At 41.9% G+C, this 23,374-nt stretch overlaps 1 protein-coding gene and 2 long non-coding RNA genes across 3 annotated transcripts; 1 reads left to right on the forward strand and 2 right to left on the reverse strand.

The window, feature by feature from the left end:
- Positions 1 to 6,658: 6,658 nt before the first annotated feature.
- On the reverse strand, positions 6,659 to 14,008 carry LOC117555741. Its single transcript, XM_034230703.1, has 6 exons — positions 13,787 to 14,008; positions 13,325 to 13,379; positions 10,016 to 10,198; positions 9,808 to 9,932; positions 9,158 to 9,247; positions 6,659 to 7,497 (listed from the first exon to the last, which is right to left on the reverse strand). The coding sequence occupies exons 3-6, from the start codon at positions 10,042 to 10,044 to the stop codon at positions 6,659 to 6,661; spliced, it is 1,083 nt and encodes a 360-aa protein (XP_034086594.1). The 5' UTR covers positions 10,045 to 10,198; positions 13,325 to 13,379; positions 13,787 to 14,008.
- Positions 14,009 to 18,748: 4,740 nt separating this feature from the next.
- LOC117555814 lies at positions 18,749 to 20,116 on the forward strand. The gene is made up of 2 exons (XR_004570451.1): positions 18,749 to 18,866; positions 19,912 to 20,116. It is a non-coding gene; the product is annotated as an uncharacterized LOC117555814 (long non-coding RNA).
- LOC117555813 lies at positions 19,286 to 21,965 on the reverse strand. The gene is made up of 4 exons (XR_004570450.1): positions 21,826 to 21,965; positions 21,650 to 21,705; positions 20,950 to 21,095; positions 19,286 to 20,829 (listed from the first exon to the last, which is right to left on the reverse strand). It is a non-coding gene; the product is annotated as an uncharacterized LOC117555813 (long non-coding RNA).
- Between the last annotated feature and the right edge of the window lie 1,409 nt (positions 21,966 to 23,374).

Consider the following 23,374-nt stretch of genomic DNA (forward strand, 5'->3'; position numbering starts at 1 on the left):
CTCTCTCTCTCACTCTCTCTCTCTCACTCTCTCTCTCTCTCTCTCTCTCATCTCTCCTCTATTTTCTCTTCTACCTTCTCTCTCTCCCTCTCTCAATGTTGGTACGCAAATGCGCTTTGTTTCAAATGACCCGGTGCTCTTTTTTTTGGCAGAGGTGCGCATGGCGTCACCTACGCACCATGTGCAGCCCTAATTAGGAGTGAAGTGTTAGGCTACGCCCTTTTCTTTAAAGGTCATCAATTGACCACTAAACCTGCTAAAACCAGGATTTTTGCTGGCGCCTCCGCCCCCTATAGAAATATATAAAGAATAAATGTAAATCTCTACAAAAGACAATTACACTACAAAAACAGAAACGTATTGACATAGGTAATACATCAAAAAGGCTTCAAATGTATTCAGTATTGTATGAAAATGTTTGAATTGGAGGGTGGACATCACATTCCTACTAGGGGGCCCGGGGGTATGCCCCCCCCCGGGAAGAAATGTTTGAACATTTTTAATTAAAATGCTTCAATCTTGGTGCACTTTGAGCAACAATAACTAGAGACTAGGGACTACAACTCTAAACACCCATGAAAAAGATCGGTTTACATTGTTAATAATCAAATAAGTATTGTGAACATAGCCAATAACCAACCATAGCAAATAACAAATAAATATAACTTATTTGATTTGTGTTGTTCATTCATATCTTATTTTAGCTTAACATTTATTTAGTAATGCACCATTTTTATTTCTCCAGTTTTTATTAACGCTATTTTTGGTTTACGGTCCTTGTTACGTGCTCCTCTCCTGTTGCTCTCTGTCTCCCTGCTTGTACCTGTTCCTCCAGAGTACATTAGGACACAAAACACTCGGAATATCTACAGATCCTGAAGCAGAAGAAGGAGGAATGACCACCGGACAACCTCCTCCGGCGTTAAGATTGGGGAAGAGCACTCTTCTCCTCCAGCTTCAGCTTTTCAAGTCCCCAGCTGAACGTAATTAGGACACCTGGGGGAGGCGGAGCCAGGGGCGGACCAGGTGTGTCTCTAGGTTTTCGCGGCTTTGTTTTTCTCCCGCAGGATTTGTTTATGTTTCTGGGTAGCGGTAGGGAAGCTCTGAGTCCTACGGCCCGTGGTGTGGCTGGCCAAGGCCCCCTTTGTCCTTTTGTTTGTTTCCTGTCCTCCAGTGCATTGTTATTTTGCCAGTTGGCCATGTAAGTACGGATGTATCAATAAATGAACACCGTTAAATGCTGCGTGTTTGCTGTGTTTTCTATGTTGCGGGTCTCCCCAACGAGTCTCTACCATTAAGTAGAGGGCGGGTCGTAACACCTATAGTATACATTGAAATTATTTCAAACCTGTTTATCCCAATAATTATAAAGGAGTGCCTTGGAAATATGTGTTTACATAAATTGTGATCAAAACGTTTGAGACTCACTGAGATAACTTAGACTAAAGTTAACTATCTAAACACTCAAGAGTCCTTTACCTCAATGAGCTGTAGTAATCAGCCTCTCATTCTGTCAGGAGAGAGCTCCCCTCCACCTTTGTTGTAAAAACATCTTCTTATATTCGTAGCACCAGGTGTTAATAACAACCAGCCCGGTACCCTCACTCCCACGCTCACTCGCACTTTGGCTGTGAGCTGCGGGCGCCAGATAAGCCAACATCCCCCACTTTCATCACTTACAGCACCCATCGTACAAGGAAAATGAAAAGTGTGTTACCTTTACTTAATTATGAATGTTGTTACATCAAGGCCGAAAATTAGGATGAGCACCAACGGTCAAAAACGTTTTTTCCCCCTCCCAGAGCTGCCAGCGCAGCGCCTCCCCAGATCTGGCGCCCTAGGCGAATATCTATAACGCCAATGCTAAGGACCGGCCCTGGCTAAGACCATTGAGTTATAATAAAAGTTAATAAACCTTAAACTCTCTTAAACATGTTAAAAAAGTAATGTGTATTGTCTAACTTTCTAGTAGCCATCATGAAAAGTGAGCACGTCAATCATACATGTTTAAGTTTAAGCTTAAGTCATTGATTGATTACAAAAAACAAGTATTTTCAATTTACCTGGCAACTCAATAGTTGTTTCAATGGCTAATAACCTATATTTATATAAAACATTAAATGTACCTTTAATAACAGACACATTTACAACTTATAAATCCCTGAAATTGAAAAAGGTTTGTTCATCAATTCATATGCTCTGCAGGATACTGAACGATTTAGGAGTCTGGCAGTGTGTGATAGAGAATTAGTGAGAAATAATTAGATCTCTTAGTTAGTGAAGTGTATAGGGTTTATCATACCTACCACATTGAGGCTGGCAGACCTTTCTCTGCAGTGAGTAGGTGATGTAGCTATAGAGACAGATATTTTATATCTGAAGTGCACATGTTTACTTTGTGAATGTGTTCCTTAACCTGGGGACGCTTGCTGAGTTTGGCTTTGTTGTGTCACTGTTGTATTCCTGCCAAGTTTTGATCAATTCACAGACACAACAGCTCAAACAACTGAACAGAGACCGCCTAAAAATGGAGGGTCTTGGTTTGCTTCCAATCAACATTAGTGTGGTTCGATTTTGGGGAGCCAAACACAAGATATCGAGAAAGTTTATGATGCAAGAATGAATTTCTTTTTTATTTGGTGTGGAACAAATGACCCAAACTACACGTGTGACTGTGACCTGTGATAGTTTAAAGCCGCCGTGTTGAACTGTTGACCACCCAGGAGTCATGGCAGAAAATGTTTATATTCTTATCCTAAATTATTTATATTTTCTTTTAAGTTTGGCTCATTAAGTCATTTTCATCAAACTATCTTTTGGCTCTTGATCAGTAACGAGTTTTTGGATGACTTGATGTGTGGGTTTTGACTTTTGCACAGTTCCAACGTCACCACATCCAAAGTTAATGGTAACCAGATTGAACTGGACGAGGTCAGGAGGTTGTTTTGTCCTCTATGGTTTTGTCCCTATACATGATTGTCCCTATACTTTAAATAAAACAATACAAGTTCATATGTGGATCACCTTAACGTCAGTAAGTCTACACAGTAAAAAAAAATGTTTTTTCACAGAAATGTACTGTATTATTTTACAGACCTTTCTTGTTTTTCTATATTAAGTGTAAATACCCTAAAAAATACAGTAAATACTTTTATTAAAAATAAATAAAGGTTTTATTCTGTAAATTGGTTTAATGAGAAATTATCGTTTTTTTACAGGATAATTCCATTGTTTAATTGTCTTTGAATGTTAAATGACATTGAATTCTATGTAAAACACATACAATACACATCATTTTACTGCATGTAAAATGAAGGCAACTTTCTTTTTTTTTTGCAGTTAAAACCTTAAATGTAATGTAATAAATGTAAAAAAACAACAAAAAAAACTGTATTCTGTACTGTTGTAGAATAAAAATAAATCTTATTATAAAACATCTCTAAATGTTAAATGTATAAATCTTCACAAAAAATGTAATATATTGCAGAAATACCCACAAATGATTTTGTAATATATTTGCAGAAATACCCACAAATGATTTTGTTTAAATAAAGTAGTTTTCATAGTATGCTATTAAAGGTGTAGGGTGTACAAAAACATTCTATAGAAAATACAATACTGAAACCTTTTGAAAGTATATTTATTTATACTTATAGCAAAAACACACGGCAAAGGGGGCACAAACGGCTGCACACACGTAACTTCAACAAGGATTCTTAAACCCAAACTCAATTTGAACCAGCCAACAGTAAAACAACAGGTAGAAAACTATACAATAAAAATAAAACAGTGTCTTCAGTCTTCCAGTCCTGAGGTATGGTTTCACTTCCTTTATCCTGCGGTCTCTGGATTCTCTGTAATACACACAAACATAAATGCTAAAGTTTGACACCTTAATTTAACCTCATGGAGAAATATATAAGAATTTGGATCAGAGTAATGTCCAATTCTTCAGAAGGAGACTTTGACATTCTTTGGATTAATGTTTATGATGTTTGGTGACTTTCACCAAACATCATAAACATCCTGATCTCACAAGCTCACGTTGTTTCACATCAGTCTGGCAAAGCTCCATAGAGAAATGTTTAGAATCCACCAGAAAATGAACTGCCAATCAGTGTGGTATACAGTAGGTGTGATGACAGCGAGAAGGGTATTTCTTCATTGAAATAAGTGCAAAGAACGACACTGAAGGATTTTTTTCCCATGAAAACTATGTTTTTGCTCTTCTCCCGACTTCACATGGTAAGAATTTAATTTACCCGAATAGGCGATGATAGACAGTCTTTAATCACCTGCCGAGTAGTTTTGAAAGTGCCCACCTTTTCCAAACACCCCCCCCCCCCCAACATGTAAAGCTACAATATGTCCTTTTTGGTTTCTGATAAAGGGGGACACAAAACCAATCACAAGGAATCAAATGAATGAACAACAAACTCACCAGTTAGACATCTGTGATCCCGTGCTCCGATATCTTCGATAAGAGTGACAGAACCCTGGGATTGACTGCGAGACGCTTCTTATTGCCTTGTTTCTGTAATTTTGAGCCCTTGTCCGGATTGATCCTGAAAATGCATCTGTTGGTAGAGGAGTGGTACATAAAGGTTTGACATCGTTGTCAAATGGTGTACATTTACACAATTGTGTTCATTCTCACATTGATAGGCCTTGGCTGTATACCGTGATGCTGCTGTAACCTAATGTGTGCTGCTCTCAATTAATGTTTGAAAGCATGGGCTTTTGTTCCTCTAGAACAGGGGTGGGGAACCTCCGGCCCCCGGGCCGTATACGGCCCGCAAGACCATTTGGTGTGGCCCTCGAGGTTAATTTATAAACACACGCAAGAAAGAAAAAAATTAAAGAAATCTAGACCGCAAAATAATTAAACATGTGAGTGCCTGTTTTTCCTGGCCAAGGTCAGGGTCCTTGAACACAACACAAGCCTAACGTGTCATCACGTGGTATATGTCTCGTCTGACAGGGGTGTAGTTCTGACGGGGAGCACCAGAACGCAGCTCTGCTCCGGCACTTCCAAAAATTGCAGTACCCATAAGGAGCCGTACACATGCTGTAGTTTTTGCGTGGCTGTGTCTTAGTTGTAACCCCAGTGGTGATCTGTCATACTGATCATACAGTCAATAACGTTGTTGTTATTAGCATCTGGTTAGCTAGCTATGCTAACGAATATAAGAAGCTTTTTCTACAACCAGTGAGGTAAAGGCACATCTTTATATGATCATTATAGTTATCAAACAACAAGAGAATAAAGTAAACAGGTATAAAATACTATATGACAGTAAAAAAAGTTGTTATTAATAAACAAGAATACAGTTTGAAAGGAGAGTGATTTGTAAAATACCCATAAAGAAAAAGAAAATCTGCTTACAGTTCTGTTTCATCTGGGTGTTGAGAGATGTATCCATAGATCTCCTAATGTTGCTCTCAAAGTGCACCAGATTGATGCTTTTAACTTCAACATTTAAAAAAACAAATCTTCCTGGGGGAGCATGCCCCCCGGACCCCCCTAGAGGAGGTTAGGTCCCCCCCCCCTCCACTTAAATCATGTTCACATGGATAGGAGTCTAAATACACTTGCACACATCTTGTGTCCATATCTCTCTGTTTTGGTGGTCATGCCACAGCCGTGCACGTGCATGCGTGAGTCATGAAGATATCTGGATTAAGAGGTTGCTTTTTCTTTGCACAGCATGAAAGAAAGGTGAAATGAGTGGGCTGTGATTTTAGTATTTTTAAGCTAGGTCAATAATTTGTACGGCCCTCGGAGGATGTTGAAAACATTGAAATGGCCCTTGAGAGGAAAAAGGTTCCCCACCCCTGCTCTAGAAGATCCTAGTGCAGAACAGTGTCTTGGAATTTTCTGCTTTGCTTGCAATAGGCAATCAGAACCTGTGCGACTTATAGTCCGGAAAATATGGTAAACGATATTTGACCGCTCCACTACAAGGACTTTATGATTAAAAGTTCATTATACTGGTAAATGGAAAAAAAAATTAAAGATTACAAAATATACAATTACCTTTGAATTAACTCCATTGTTGCTCCAAGCTCTACAGGGTAGTCGATGTTGAGGACATAGTAGATCATGAACATGTCATTAACTGCCTCTGTGAATGTGAAGATTCTGTCGTTAACCACCACCTGGTCCACTGCTACCATGAAGGCAGAGGCAGTCATTGGGCTTTCTCCTGTGAAGGTAACACACAGACAGACAAAGTGAGACAAGAGCGAAAAAGAGACCTGTATTGGCCCGAGTCAAATGAAAACGATTTTTGAAGATCAAATAAAATAAATTGTTCAAGTAAATTAATTTGAGTTAATTATCTAAAATAAAAAAGAGTAGATAGCCAATGACAATTTATCAGAAAATGACACAATTTATAAAACTGTTCCTTTAATCTATTCTTTCTGGAATTCAAAAATAGAATTTCTCAGAAAAATAAATAAATGTATATGTTTAACTTGCACATGACATGGTTACTATACTTTCACTTACCACACAGCAATATGCATGGGGTTGTGGGAAGATGCTGCAAGTCCACATCTGTTGCAACACAGGTATCGTCGACATTTATGAGCATCTTGTGCTGATCTTCTTTGAAGTGGGCTAAAAGCAGCAAACAAAGCCCCACAGGAGTCTTCACCTGGATTTCCTGGATTTGATGGTTAGGAGTTTTGCTGCACGACTTTCTCTCGCCGGGCGCTGAGACTTCAAATATCCCAGGACTCTTTTGTATTTGCTCTTCATGTCCTCTTGGAATTCATGATTTATGTGGACACCTGTTAGTTCCTTGAAATGAGTCTTCAATCCTGTTGTGGTGAAAAGATAGGGCCATTCTTCTTTCAAGGTCTGTGTGTCTTTTTCATTTTGAACATCTCTTTTCTGGGAGGCAAACGTGTTCATCATCAATGCCTCTATTTTCTTCTCGCCTTTCTCATTTCCCTCAAACATCTTGTGTAGTTCCCCTTTCATGTTCTTCTGTGCTTCACAATTTGCAGACAGTTGAGGTTCAGGGTTAACAACACATCCATACGCATCCTTCCTCCGTCTCTTCTTTCCCTTGTCAGCACTGCTGGAATGAGTCATTGTTGGTAGCTCCAACCTTTTGTAGTTGTCCACTCTGCATTGTAGTTGTTTCGTTATGGAATCGTAGCCACTACCTACTACTTGATTCTCAATCTCATCCTTGAAGGACTTGGGATAGTCCACTACCATCTTGCAGGCAACTTCACTCAAGTGCTTCTTTTGAGGATTTTTGCAGAAAGACACAATTTCTGCAGATATCAACCTAATGATCTCTCTTCTATCCCTCGCAGTTGGCCGTTCTTTCTTCTCCAGTATCTTCTTTATATGCGAAGGCATGAGGTTCCACGGTATGTTGAAGCTGTAGTGCCAGTTATAGTCCAGTGCTGCTGTTCCCTTCCCACCGCTAATGGAGCATTCACTGGTGGAGGCCATTTCAGTTCCACCATGCAGATCTGTAATACAATGAGCCATAATTAGCACAGATATATGAAATTGGTTGTTTTGTCTCTGAGCTAATATATTTTGTATTTCAAATGAAATTAACTATGAGGTCAAAGACCAGAATACATTGAACAATTTTAGAATAGTGCCATTCAGTATGACAAGTCTATCAATTTCCCGGCAGTGTAAGTATTGGGACAAAATGACCTCTTGAGGTAGCCTGATATTAGACAGAATTGTCAACTCGTTACACTCTGTTGAGAACCTAAATCTGACATTGCTTCCACTCTAACCGATTTCCATGGGAGAGGAAGATTATAACCAGGGGTGCACATAACTTTTTTGCCCTGGTTCTCAAAGGAGCACCTGGAGATGTTGCTTGAGGGATCGCAGATCGCGGACAGATTAAAAAAATGAAACCTAAATGGCTCGCGAATTATACTTTGGCGGCCTTTAATATACCTGGGTGACCTGCCCATGCGCAAATGCGCCTTTTTTCAAATGATCCTTTGCTCCTTTTTTGGCGGACCTGTGCACCAGTTATGTGCAGCCCTGATTATAACGTCATTGCTGATGCATAGCCATGACAACATAATGAAACAGTAATGTAATTATCATAATAGGCCACTGTACGAACGGGAGTAGACTACTTTGTGACCTACTACCAACTATCAGTCGTCCTCCTCAAGTAATCTTGAGTTACTATAAGCTCTCGCTACGACGCCTCTGAAGTTGCATTGTCCGAACGCACAGCTCCACAACAGCGTTAGTCCCACCCTTGGCAGTCATTGGCTAATAGTTAGAACCTGCAGCGCTCATTTGTCCAATATATTTTAATCGGAGAACCAGCTGTTTCACATAGCAACACCAGACCAAGAATCACCAAACCTTTAGTGGGAGGATTCACAAGCCTGGACCCAGGCTACTCTTGTGTTTCAAATGACAACTGTTCAACATTGCTATAATTACTAAGATTTGATTTATATTTTCTTCGATAACGTCTAGAAGTCAATTACATAAGAGTATTCTGATGGAGACTACTGCGAGGTGGGGACAGAGCAATCAGAGATGTCTGCAGCCTCAAATACAAAACAATATCTACAGATTGATGCCCATAGCTTTATATTTTCCTAACCCATAGTCTTATGTAAAAGGTTTTGGCAAAGCCCAATGTTTGGCTGCATACAGTAAAACATATGTGGTTCAGGTTCAAATCCCTAAATCAATTAAACAACGTCCTCCTCAATCAGGAATTCCTCCAAAGCCACGCCCCCGTACATGCATAAGAACAGTGCGTGTGCTGGAACGTTGACTGGGCAGTTTGACAAGACAGTTAGGCCGTTCCAATCATTTGACCTGTTAGTGCGTTTGTATTTGATTAACTTTTCGCTCCTGCCTCTTCCACAGATTACACAGGTTGTGCATTTCTCTGTCAAACGTGTTATCTTATTGATCTACAATCGATTACTATCGGGATATAATGACAAATTGAAAGTTCTGCCAAAAATAAATGACTGTAGCACTTCTTTAACAGCAAGAGTAGTTTTGGGACGGGGCGGATTGCTCTGTCTGCCAGTCCCTCCCTCTCCACAGCACTTGGCATGTCCATTTACTAATTAAACAAAACCTTCAACATCCCCTAAACTTTAAAAGTATACATGGTAAATGTACCCAAGGAGCTTGCAGGTGAGCCTAGGCAGGAGTCGTCCAACCGTCCATCATATCTCTCAGTACCGCTGCTCTGAGTGTCTGTAGAGGGTCCTAAATTGCAGGAATAACATTAATTTTTGCATGTAGTCAAAACAGGCACAGAGGAGTATCTCATATTGTTGGGTGCTTGCACTGAGCACCACCTCTGCCAGTACACTGCTCAGTGTGACCATCGTTGGATGTTAACAATGAAGACAGCAAGAATGAGCCCACAATATGAAACTGTTAAATTATGATTATTTAAAATCAGTTACACCTAACCTCTGATAATTCACCGGCAGGGAGAAATAATCAACGATGCCAAGGGCAACACATTATATGTCTATGGGAGACAGTTGGAAGTTGTTTAAAGTTGCTGAACGTTCTAAACAGTAGCCTCGGGGTTCCGAACGCACTGTTGGGCTCTTCTTTTTCTGGCCATATGTTATCCCTTACGTATTTAAGACATACATTAGAACCCTCCTACTTGAACTCATTCCATGGCTACTTCATTAAGGCAGCATCTAATTACGCAATCAGCACAGGGAACCTCCACTCTGGTCGCAACAGACCTCTCAAGTATTGTCATTATTTTGAAAAGGAAAATGTGTTAATACAATTGTTATACTTACTTCTACCAGAAGAAAAAGGGCTTGGACTGACAGGAATGGAGACAGAGCTTGCAGGCGAGCCTGTGTAAGAGGTACTGGCCACAGACGAACATCCTGCCATTTCTGAACTGATGTTGTAAGTTAACCTAAACAAAAGTATAACACATCAGTTTGACATAAATATAAATAAAAGTCATGCACAAAAAGTAACAGTCAATGTTTTACTTACTTCTGGCACGAGCAAGAAGCTTTTTGCATTCAACTTTCTTCAGGATACCTCCAAGGTCATCTACTTCCACAAAGTTTAGATCTTCCACAGTAGTCACGCCAAGGTTGTCAAGTACATCCACTATAGGTTGCAGTCCAGAGCCTGGAAGCACTGCCGTTATGAAATTGACCAGGTCATCCATGACTACAAAGAAAGATAAACACAGCTTGAGCCCAGATTTGGCTAGTTATGAAGTGAGCTCACTTATCTACCATAACATTTGACAGTAATTAGAGCTGGTTAGGATGGTAGTTCAATGGGAACTACATTGTATTGGCTGACCTGGGCTTGTGTAGGCTGAGGAGGCACAGCTGTTGTATGGTAATCTGAAGGTTCTTGTTTTGATGTGGGCTCCACTGTGTCGAAGACACTGAGTCTTCAGTGGCTAAATCAGTAAGCTACTGATCCAGAACACTGTGTTTAAGGGACAAGACTGTCATTCCACATAGACTATATGCAGCTAGTGGATAAAAGTCCAAACACTGTTCAGCATTGATGCAAACCATTTGTCTAGCTGCTTCTCCAATGTTATAGAGGCCATACTCTGCCAGATAGGATGAGACGTGTGGTGTCACCAGAAAGTACACATACTTGTTTTCCTTCATCAGAATGAGCTCGATTTGTCCAAATTCCACTGAGACTTCATTCTTAATGCAAAGAAAGGAACCCTTCCTATACAGGGTACCCTTCCACTGCACTTCTGTGGACACCAACTCAGGATGTGGGAGTGAGCTTGCCTCAACTGCATCACACACTTTGTCACTGTACAACTCAGCGTGGTAAGAAGACGAGTTTTTGACTTACAAAGTTTCAGCAAAAAAGGAGCTGGAGCTCAGATAGGACTGAAGAAGCTGATGGTTTTCTGCAAGTGTCTTACACACATTTTTGAAGTTCTGTGTTCTCCTTATGCATCTTTTGAAGTATGAGTGTTTGCTCTCAAACCTCATTGTCCACAACAGTATGAGTGGACCAAGTTTCAGGATCAAAGAGGGATAGTGGACGAGGTAGTGATGTTTTGGTTTGAGTTTCTCTGTGGGAAATAGTTGTTTTCTGGTTTCAAGATAATCTTGAATCTGAACGTTGAGGAAACAGACTTGGGGGACGGATATCTTAGGGGCACAGACCAACTCACAGAGCTCTTTCAGCAAGATCAGTAGCTGCCACACCTGGTCCTTAGTATCTGGGATTTTATCACCAATTATGACAGGTAGAAGTCTCAAAAGACACCAATTCTCAGCTGCCTGTCCACCAACCTTCATACCACTTCTATTTACTTCAGAAGGAGCAGAACCAGCATCAGAACCCACATACTTGAACTGTGCGATTCGTCTGTTCAGCTGTATGTATGTGAACCATTTTTGTACCTTTACAAAATACCTCAAGTAAAGGGTAAGGTCATAGGCAACTACGCCTTCAAACAAGTCGTGGCCTATGCATGGTGGGAGCCCGGGCTGGCATACATGGAAATACTCAAGAGAGTTGAAAACTGAGTCAAACTTGAGTCCCTTCACATGTGTTGCCTCGGTGTCCTGCAGTTGTTGTAATGCCTCCTTGTAGGTCTCAACTGTCACGTTGTCCATTTCATTTGTAGGCACTAAGCAATACCTGCAACAGTGACTAGCAGTACTGACATTTTCAGTAAAGCCACCAATACAGTGAGAGCCCAAATTGTCCCCCAGAATACATAGGACTGTTGCCCGCAACACCTGGCCAGATGAAGTGACCAGTCCATTTCTTTCAAGTTCTCTTATATCTGACAGCATCCGTCCGAACAACTTGTCATGTGCAAAGTACTTAAAGTATCTCTCAGGGCACAGAAGCAACAGCTGCAAGTTGTCAACATTAGAACGATAGATGGGCTCGAAGTTGGCAAGTGTAAAGTAAACACCAACTATTTTGTGCTTTCTCTTTGATGATCCAAGAGGGTTCACTACCTCAAACGCGTCTTGGTACAAGATAAGCTTTAAGCTTATACCTGGTTCCATGAATAAGTAATTGGACTTGAAAACAGATCCATCACAAACATCAGTGAACACATTAGTAGAAGCAGCATTATTTTGTGGCTTCACACACTCTTGCCACACAACAGGGTCTTTTAACAAGGCTTGTAAAGTATCTTGAAGGGGGATGTATTGTGCATAGCACTCCCTCCTATTCTCATCTGTGCCAAGATAAATAGCCTGTGGGTGCACATATGAAAAGTTTTTCTTGAAGAACTGCTTTCTTCTGTACTCAGTGGAAAGCTGAGAGCTGCAAGAAGAATGCAACTCTGCTCCCCCCAAAGAACTCAAAACACTGTCAATATCAGTCTCAGACAGGTTTGTTTTAGCTGCCATTACCTCCTTGAATTCCTTCTTAGTGTACTGATGACAAACGTCATTCAAACTGTTCATTTCTTCAACTACAATCTGTATAGTTGATGATGGAATGAGGCATTTAGCCTGCAGACGCATGTAAAACAGGCATAGATTTTTTTGATACAGGGTTCTCATTTCAGTGTCATCTGGCATGTCATCAGAACCACTTGCTCCATGATTTACATCAAAATCACTTTCAACCTCAGCAGCATCCTGAGTAGACTGTACTTGTGTAGGGTTTACAGACAACTGTGTTTTAGGCTTATGAACCCTTGAGATATGGGCAGTGAGTGATGATTTCACTTTATAAGTGTTGTCACAATTTGCATATGGACATTTTACTGTCTCATTTTTCAATATATGCGATTTCAGATGGGCAATGAGATCATTGAGATCAGTACATCGCTTCTGACAACTTGAGGTCTCACATTTGAATGAACCTCCCATATCATTTCTTTGTGAAGCAGAGATGGTCCTGTGGTTACGGTAAACATGTGTTCTCAAAGCATTGAACTTCAGAAACTGATGTTTGCAGTCAGCAAAACAACAAGCAAAATGCTTATTTGCTTCATGTCTATGTAGTACCTGATGGTCAACATAACTTTTAACTGTTTTCAAAGACAGGCCACAGGATCGACATGTAAAAGGACCGGGCATTTTGCAGAACAATAGTTTTCAATCCGACATCTCTAAAGTATTCCCTGTATGTTTCTAGGTAACAAAGAATGTTGCCAGCTTGTCAATTGTGTCTGTCATCTTAGTATGAGCTTGTGACACTGATACATCTATTTTTAATGGGAAATGTCAATCCCTTGTTCTATCTACCAATTCTAGGAATCTCTGTGTGTTTGTGTGGATAGAAGAACAAGAAGGCTATTGGTCTAGCAAACACATGTACTGTATGTTGACTAACTTGTCCTGAATCGGCAGGTAAGCTCAACGTTGCAACCACCGAAGCTGAGCCACACCTGTTGAGAGAAAAAAAAGTGTAAGTGAGACAACAACACATGTGTAGCAGGCATGTGCATGATGCAACTTTCATGTTTGTTAGTTGATGCAATAATGTAACTTAAAGTTAAAGGAGGAGTAGGTCAGTTTGAGGAACCGGCTCGAGTGTACACAAATTCCAAAGTACACAACCGAAAAGAATCCTCCCCTTCCTTCAGACTTCCTGCAGAGCACCTCCTCCAACACACATGAACGCGCACATGACCTCAGTGAAGATTTGAAAACATCATGGCTCAATCAGATGTAAGAAAACAACACCCAAGATCATGATAATGAATGTAAAACAAATGTATAACAAAGTTATTGTCAGTGCTTATATGTTTGAAGCTAGCATGTTTGTTTTGTGAAAATGTATTAAAAATGTTACGTCTGGCTAGCTGGCGAGCGCAGGCTGCGGTAACGTTACATATCAGCTCGGTGTGCTCCATAAGTAGTCGCCATCGTTGAAAAGCAACTCCGATATTGACTCTGGTTTGACTTCTCCTAGTTTCCACTTTCTTTTTCTTCATAATTTGCTCCATTAGTTTTTCTTTTGCGACCGGTAGACGATGTTGAAGCAAACTCTGCCATGGTGGACAAGTGTCCCCGGCTGCTGCTGGCGATTGAGCAACAACTGCCCGGAGACGGGAAACACGCCCATTGACGGCACGCGCAATGACTGCACGAGATGGAAGGCTGACAGACATGTCGGCCAACCAGTTATTTTAGGCGGCCAGGCTAAAATAATTGGTCGTAGTTTTTACAGTATTACGGCTTCCACAGATGACATTTTTTTATGGATTTTTTTTCAAAGCACTTAGAATATTCATTGCTATCAGGATATTAAGAGCATTCCATGGAATATAACAAACAGTGTATCTCGAGCTGGTTTCTCAAACTTACCTACCCTTTCCTTTAAAGCCCTATATCTAATATTCTGATCTGGCGCTGCTAGCACTAGTACGTCTCTCTGAAACTTGACCTTAGCTATCAGTTAGCTGTCAGCTATTCAATACCCATATAAAAGCACATTTCATAATTAAATAGCCTGAACATGTGTTCGCTATGCGATGTATTTTCACATTTGTTTTTCCATAGATAAATGGTCCAAATGTCTATCCATTTTAAGTGTGATATGTTTAGTATACAGCTTCAGCGAGCTAATTAACACAATAGGGAAGCTACTATTTGCAGTCGAATTTTTCAAGGGTATCATTGTTATTTCCGAATGTCTTAACTCTTAATTACCATACGATATTTCCCGAGTAGCGATGTAGCTAGCTAGCACTTATCTTTACACAATGTTTCATACCGGTAAAAATATACATTTTAAGACAAGATGATAGTCGCAGTCGAATTGTTATTAAGTAATGACTATTCGAAAACCATGACCTAATGCTTAATATCAATTTCTCACCACAATGATGATATGGTATAATATAAAATGTGTTTAACCCTCCGGTATCATTCGATTGCACTACCCTAATTAGTCATTTGGGACAAAAATATTCGCTGTCAAAAACTTTGATAAAAACATATTAAAAATGTTGAGCACTCATTGTTACTTACTCAGATTGTTCACAGGTCTCGGAGATGTAAGTCTGGGACTGGGCTAGAATATAAAGATATGTTGTGAATACATCTATTACAAATCATTCCAATGTCATACTTCACATTTCCATCCATCCATCCATCTTCTCCCGCTTATCCGTGGTCAGGTCGCGCGGTAGCAGTTCCAGCAGAGAGCCCCAAACTTTCTTTTCCCTGGCGACATCAACCAGCTCTGACTGGGGGATCCCAAGGCGCTCCCAGGCCAGCGAAGAGATATAATCCCTCCACCTGGTCCTAGGTCTACCCCTTGGTCTCTTCCCAGCTGGACGTGCCTGGAACACCTCCCTAGGGAGGCGCCCAGGTGGCATCCTAACTAGGTGCCCGAACCACCTCAACTGGCTCCTTTCGACGCGAAGGAGGAGCGGCTCAACTCCGAGTCCTTCCCTGATGACCGAACTTCTCATCTTATCCCTAAGGGAGACACCAGCCACCCTGCGGAGAAAACCCATCTCATTGTTCCCTCACTCGAGAACAAGACCCCGAGATACTTGAACTCCTTCACTTGGGGTAAGGACTCATTCCCTACTTGAAGTGGACAGTCCATCGGTTTCCTGCTGAGAACCATGGCCTCAGATTTGGAGGTGCTGATCCTCATCCCAGCCGCTTCACACTCGGTCGCGAACCGATCCAGTGAGTGCTGAAGGTCGCAGACCGATGAAGCCATTAGAACCACATCATCTGCAAAAAGCAGTGGTGCAATCCTTAGTCCACCGAACTGCAGACCCCCTCCCCCATGACTACGCCTCGAAATCCGATCCATGTATATTACAAACAGGATTGGTGACAAAGCGCAGCCCTGGCGGAGGCCAACCCTCACCGGAAATGGGTCCGACTTACTGCCGAGGACCCGGACACAGCTCTCGCTTTGGGAGTACAGAGATTGGATGGCCCTGAGTAGAGACCCCCTCACCCCATACTCCCGCAGCACCTCCCATAGTAACTCCCTGGGAACTCGGTCATACGCCTTCTCCAAGTCCACAAAACACATGTAGACCGGATAAGCGTACTCCCAGGCCCCCTCCAGGATCCTTGCGAGAGTAAAAAGCTGATCCGTCGTTCCACGACCAGGACGGAATCCGCATTGTTCCTCCTCAATCTGAGGTTCGACAATCGGCCTGACCCTCCTTTCGAGTACCTTAGAGTAAACTTTCCCGGGGAGGCTGAGTAGTGTGATGCCTCTGTAATTGGCACACACCCTCTGATCCCCCTTTTTAAAAAGGGGAACCACCACCCCGGTCTGCCACTCCTTCGGTACTGTTTCCGACTTCCACGCAACGTTGATGAGACGTGTCAACCATGACAGTCCCTCAACACCCAGAGCCTTCAGCATTTCCGGGCGGATCTCATCCACCCCCGGGGCTTTGCCACTGTGGAGTTGTTTGACGACCTCAGAGACCTCCCCCCGGGAGATTGGTGTTGATCCCCCGTCATACTCCAGCTCTGCCTCTAACATAGAGGGCGGAGTTGTCGGGTTCAGGAGTTCCTCAAAGTGTTCCTTCCAACGCCCTAACACTCCATCAGTTGAGGTCAACAACGTCCCATCCTTACTGTACACAGCTTGGATGGTTCCCTGTTTCCCCCTCCTGAGGTGTCGGACAGTTTTCCAGAACAACTTTGGTGCCGCCCGAAAGTCCTTCTCCATGTCTTCTCCGAACTTCTCCCACACCCGCTGCTTTGCCTCGGCCACGGATGAGGCTGCTGCCCTTCGGGCCTGTCGGTACCTTGCAACTGCCTCGGGAGTCCCCCGGGATAACAAATCCCTGAAGGCCTCCTTCTTCAGTCGGACGGCTTCCCTGACCACCGGTGTCCACCAGGAGGTTCGAGGGTTACCTCCCCTTGAGGCACCTAGGACCTTGAGACCACAGCTCCCTGCCGCGGCTTCGGCAATAGAGGCTTTGAACACCGACCACTCTGGTTCAATGTCCCCAACCTCCACAGGAATGCCCGAAAAGCTCCGCCGGAGGTGTGAGTTGAAGGCCTCCTGAACTTGGGCCTCCTCCAGACGTTCCCAGTTCACCCGAACTACACGTTTGGGCTTACCAGGTCTATCCAGAGGCTTCCCCCGCCACTCGACCCAACTCACCACCAGATGGTGATCAGTTGACAACTCCGCCCCTCTCTTTACCCGAGTGTCCAAAACATACGGCCTCAGGTCCGATGATACGATAACGAAATCGAACATGGACCTTCTGCCTAGGGTGCTCTGGTACCACGTACACTTATGAGCATCCTTATGTTCGAACATGGTGTTTGTTATGGCCAATCCATGACTAGCACAGAAGTCCAGTAACAAACCACCACTCCGGTTCAGATCAGGGGGGCCGTTCCTCCCAATCACGCCCCTCCAAGTGTCTCCATCATTGCCCACATGTGCGTTGAAGTCTCCCAGCAAGATTAAAGAGTCCCCTTCAGGAGCCCCATACAGGACTCTTTCCAGGGTCTCCAAGAAGGCCGTATACTCTGAACTGCTGTTGGGTGCATAAGCACACACAACAGTCAGAGTTTCCCCCCCCCATAACCCGCAGGCGTAGGGAGGCAACCCTCTCGTCCACTGGGGTAAACTCCAACAATGAAGCACCTAACCGGGGACTTGTGAGTATCCCCACACCTGCCCGGCGCCTCACACCTTGAGCAACTCCGGAGAAGAATAGAGTCCAACCCCTATCCAGAAGTAAGGTTCCAGAGCCGACGCTGTGCGTAGAGGTGAGCCCAATCAGATCCAACTGGTAATGCTCCACCTCCCGCACAAGCTCCGGCTCCTTCCCCCCCAGAGAGGTGACGTTCCACGTCCCCAAAGCCAGCTTCTGTCGCCCGGGTCTGGTCCGTCGAGACCCTCCGCTTTCACTGCCACCCTTCTGGCAGCGCACCCGACCCCATCGATGTTTCCCGTAGGTGGTGGGCCCGCGGGACGGTGAAGCGGAGGTGTTGCCCACGTTGCCTTTTCGGGCTGGGCCCGGCCGGGCTCCGTGGCAAGCCCGGCCACCAGACGCTCGCCGACGAGTCCTCCTTCTGGGTCTGGCTCCAGAAGGGGACCCGGGCTTCCCGGGCTTCCTCGGCTATCCTCACTTCTTGTGTCGTCTTTCATGAGGTCTTTTGAACCAATCTTAGTCTGGCCCCTTGCCTGAGACCAATTTGCCATGGGAGACCCTACCAGGAACACAAGGTTCCAGACAACACAGCCCCCAGGTTCATCAGGTCACACAAACCTCTCTACCACGGTAAGGTGCTGGTTCTTCAGAGAAGTTGAAGCTGCTGGGACTCCCAGCAGCTTCTACTGAAGCCTTCCGAGTAAATCTCCAGAACGCCGACACCTCCTCATCACGCCACTGCTCCCATGTTATTTTTGTGTTGCCATAAGTTAGTCTCTCTCCGTTGGTGCGCGGGGCTAATGCTAATACTGTTAATGTGAGGAAAAACAATGGCGGCTTCAGAAAACTTTTTTGGAGTTTTACGGGGCGTGGTTTGCATTCTGCACAGCCAATCAGACGTATGAACCTTTTTCTCCCACGAAAGTCTCTGCTCTCTAGCAGGGACTGAAAACGGGGTAAAAATTATTCTGATTAACTAATTTAGTTCAGGGGGCTTTTTGGTGTGAATGCAAATATATCGTAGTTCTGATTAACTATTATGGGAAAAAGTACTTGGTGTGAACGCGCCTTATGTCATCCCCATGCTATCCACTGTCTAAAGCTTTATTGTGTTCTCAGACGTATGATACTGTGGTGATCTATGCCTCGGTTAACACCTCTGCCAGAGGGCAGCAGCCAGAGGGGGGACCCTGCTGACTACAAGGCCATCTGCATTATCTATGCCGAATTGCCCACTTCAAGGAGGATGGCATATCCCTTAAAGGTGATGTGAGTATAACTCGCATACACACTAGTGCTGTCAAATAAATACTCGAACTTCGACTAGCCATTAACTTTGGGGGAAAAAAGTTGGGGTACGCAGAATCTTATCTGGGAAAAACTGAAAATGTTTAGTTCTACCTTAACGCCCTCCTGTTGTCTTTGCGGTTAAATCTGACCGATTTACAATTTCTCGCTCTAAAAAATGTAGTTAATTGTCTGTTTGTCATAAGGTTCCTTGACTTTGTTCACACATGGCATCTGAACACTCAGCAACATTTTGAGATTTAAAAATAAAATAAAATAAAATAGTGTTTTATTGATCACCCTCTGCACCCTCTGTCAGACAAGCAAATGGAAGTTCAGAACTGGAAATTATTCACAATAATTTTAGTTGATAAAACACTGAAACACAACATTAGATGATAATATCTGTATTATTATGGATTTACAATGAGTTATAAGGGAACGGTCAATGTTGACCGAGAAGGCACAGGTAGTTAACAGGAAACGAATGCACAAGGGATAAGTAGCTTGTGAGGGGTCAAACCAGGGGTTCTTCATGATTCTGAATTGATTGCAATCATTTTACACCAAAACCACTCCTTGGTGGTAAACGGCCAGGGTGGTGGGGGGCCCGGTACACCTCAGGTGCAGGAGGAAACCCAAGTGAGCATGGGGAGAACAAACTCCACACAGAAAGGCCCCAGCGAGATAGCCCACCTGGGAACAGGGTACCTGACCCACCGTACCACACAGTATGAATATAGTATATCATTTAGAAGTCCTGGGGGCTTGGTGTCCAGAGTTGTGAATCCATGTCTTCCTTCTGTTGGTGATTCAAATTGTTCTGATGGGGTATTTTATTGCTAAACATTTAACAACTAGCACTCTCAAAGCTGACAGTACTCTGCGTTCACATTTCCCAAATGTGTAATAGTGGCAAATATCGGTACAGACCATTTAAATTAAGTTTGTTTAAAGCAATGGTCATCATACTTTTAAGGACTTTTCAGTGAATCATAGTGTCCTTTTTTCCTGTTTTTCGTTCCAGCCCAGATGCACCAAGGATCCAGCTGATTACTGCCAATTTGGAGGATTGTTGTCCGGTGAATTGTACTTCTATAGGTTTAACATTACATACTGTCTTTAAACATTACATCTAAACAAACACTGCAAGCTAAAGTTTGAAATGATTTTATCTGTTTTAGCTGTTTACAGCACTTGCTTCCAAAATAAAACTTATTTTACAACCTTGAGCAAGTGTTAACACTTTATTGAAGGCGTTTGGTCTTCTGTGAAATAACAGTGTTTCTCTGCTGAGTTTTTGGTGCGTCACTTTATTGAAGGTGTTTGACTGTAATAATTGAGGGAAAACCTGTAAAATAACAGTGTTTCACTGCTGAACTTTAAGTTCTGTCACTTTATTGACGGTGTTTGACCGTAATAATTGAGGGAAAACCTGTAAAATAACAGTGTTTCACTGCTGAACTTTAAGTTCTGTCACTTTATTGAAGGTGTTTGACCGTAATAATTGAGGGAAAACCTGTAAAATAACAGTGTTTCACTGCTGAACTTTAAGTTCTGTCACTTTATTGAAGGTGTTTGACTGTAATAATTGAGGGAAAACCTGTAAAATAACAGTGTTTCACCGCTGAACTTTAAGTTCTGTCACTTTATTGAAGGTGTTTGACCGTAATAATTGAGTTAAGAAACCTGTAAAATAACAGTGTTTCTCTGTAAAGGAAATTAATTATATTTACTGTGAATTTACGTTTTTTTCCCATTATTGTAATTAGGGTATTTCACTGTAATTTGATGGTAAGTTTTTGGAAGCACCAGCTGCCAGACTTTTACAGTTTTTTTCCGGTTTTTTTTTTTACAGTGTAGTGAATATTTGCATAATATATACTCACTGTCCATTTGACTTTGTTTGTTGGTGTTTCCTGAGCTGTGTTCTTCCTGTGTGGAGCTGAATCAGAACCCAGTCAGTAATTTAGGCATTGGTAAAAAAGAAACAAATAATTAATATACAGTGTAATATATAAAAAACGAGTTAATCTGTGAACTTGGAAACATAATGCAATCTCACCACATGGTCCATTCAATAGCTGGTTTGGAGCTTTACATTCACGAAGGACAACAAGTGTTTGTTTTATTTAAACATCTACAGCTCCATGACAACCGAGCAACTCCATCTGCTGAGGACCCTTTGGTGTGATTTTCTTGAACCTAATGCTTGAACAGAAACAAATAGGTAATACACTGGATAATTATCTAAGACAAGTTGTAAGACCTGAAGTATTTATTGTTAAAAGAATGTCTGAGAAGGAGGCTTCTCCTTCAGAAAATGGGTGCACAACCTACATTCTTAAAAAAATGTATTAAAAAAAGATCAGCAAATTGACCAGCTATGAAGTAAGTTGAACAGAATATAAATGTAGCAATACATTTTAATGTTAGTGTATGTACATTCAACATAATATTCAAACTCCTGAAGAAAAGCAGAAATATTGTATTTAAGAGTGAGAGAAAAGGCTTTTGGCTCTTGATCAGTAACGCGTTGTTGGATGACTTGATGTGTGGGTTTGACTTTTTGCACAGTTCCAACGTCACCACATCCAAAGTTCATGGTAACCAGATTGAACTGGACGAGGTCAGGAGGTGTTTTGTCCTCTATGGTTTTGTCCCTATACATAATGTCCCTATACTTTAAATAAACAATACAAGTTCATATGTGGATCACCTTAACGTCAGTAAGTCTAGTGAATATTTGCATAATATATACTCACTGTCCATTTGACTTTGTTTGTTGGTGTTTCCTGAGCTGTGTTCTTCCTGTGTGGAGCTGAATCAGAACCCAGTCAGTAATTTAGGCATTGGTAAAAAAGAAACAAATAATTAATATACAGTGTAATATATAAAAAACGAGTTAATCTGTGAACTTGGAAACATAATGCAATCTCACCACATGGTCCATTCAATAGCTGGTTTGGAGCTTTACATTCACGAAGGACAACAAGTGTTTGTTTTATTTAAACATCTACAGCTCCATGACAACCGAGCAACTCCATCTGCTGAGGACCCTTTGGTGTGATTTTCTTGAACCTCATGCTTGAACAGAAACAAATAGGTAATACACTGGATAATTATCTAAGACAAGTTGTAAGACCTGAAGTATTTATTGTTAAAAGAATGTCTGAGAAGGAGGCTTCTCCTTCAGAAAATACTGCGATCTTTTCTTTAAACAAACAAGCTGGAATTAGGAAACATTTTGAAAGTGTATTTTCAGGAGTCAGAATCTCCCAGCACAGTGAAGAGTTTGTAAATTATTACACAGTGATAATATTGACATAACTGTTGCAAATATATTTCTGTCCTTAAGGAACATGACATACCAGCGATCGCTTGTGGTCAGATTTTGTTCTTTTTTGTTTTTGTAGGCAAACTTCTACTTGGAAACTAGAGATTAAAGTGGGCAGAAAGAGCGACATGTGAAAGCCAGAGCAGGTGTTTTAATGAATCACACTGGTGTATAAAACACCTCAATGCACAACACTGTCCAAAGAGACATTTCAAAGTAAATGACACATTCACTCTTGTCCACTAGATGTCAGGAAAGGCCCACACAAAATCAACGACAGTGTTTTTAAATTGAGGGGTATGGGATGTTCGTGTGCTGTAGAAACTACAGCAGAAAAGTGAAGACACAGATATTACCTTCTGCTCTCTTTCAGAGTGCGTCAAAAAACTATTAATAACAGAACTGAGGGCCAAGGCCGATTTAAAACATCTTAAATTGGCAAAGCAGGACACTCATTACATCACAATGTTTATCTAAGCAAGGAAAAGGCTTTATCAAAGCTAACATTATATTCTTCTTAGTGTTCAACTCGGTCTGTAATAAAGGGGAAAAATAGAGGTACACTTAAAATCCTTCCATTCCAAATGACATTGAGAAATTATGCCTTGGATGTTGTCAATTCGTTTTATCATTACCAGCATGATTTTCTCACACTTATCGCAAAAACTCAAGACGCCAAGGCGTAAAACTGGAAACTTACAAGGAGTAATTGCAGAGAGGTAGAAACAGTCTATAACTTGGCTTCATGTGTTAGTTTTATAATGTCTGTAATTTCATTGTTAAACAGTAGATTTTTAAAAACATTCAAATGTGTTTTGACTCAGCTGCACTGACGCTCAAAGCCTTTGTAGGCCCACCTTTTCCCCATTCAGGAAATGGATCAGAAATCAATAAGGGAATCCACAAATAAGCAGATTCAATAATAGCAATGTTAAAAATAAAATGTAATCAATTCCCGTCACCAATGAATTCAACAATTTTACAGAGCTCGACATTTTTTGTGGCAAACTGCTCTCAGAGCATTTCTCCAAATGTTAATTCAAACGTCACACAGATGATGATGAAATATGCTGCAAAATGGCAGGCATCTTCACAGTTATTCATGGAGTCTGAAAATAATCCTTTTTCTGCTTATTTACCTAAATAAATGAAG

The sequence above is a fragment of the Gymnodraco acuticeps genome, unplaced genomic scaffold (genome assembly GCF_902827175.1).
Source record: "Gymnodraco acuticeps unplaced genomic scaffold, fGymAcu1.1, whole genome shotgun sequence".
Taxonomy (NCBI): domain Eukaryota; kingdom Metazoa; phylum Chordata; class Actinopteri; order Perciformes; family Bathydraconidae; genus Gymnodraco; species Gymnodraco acuticeps.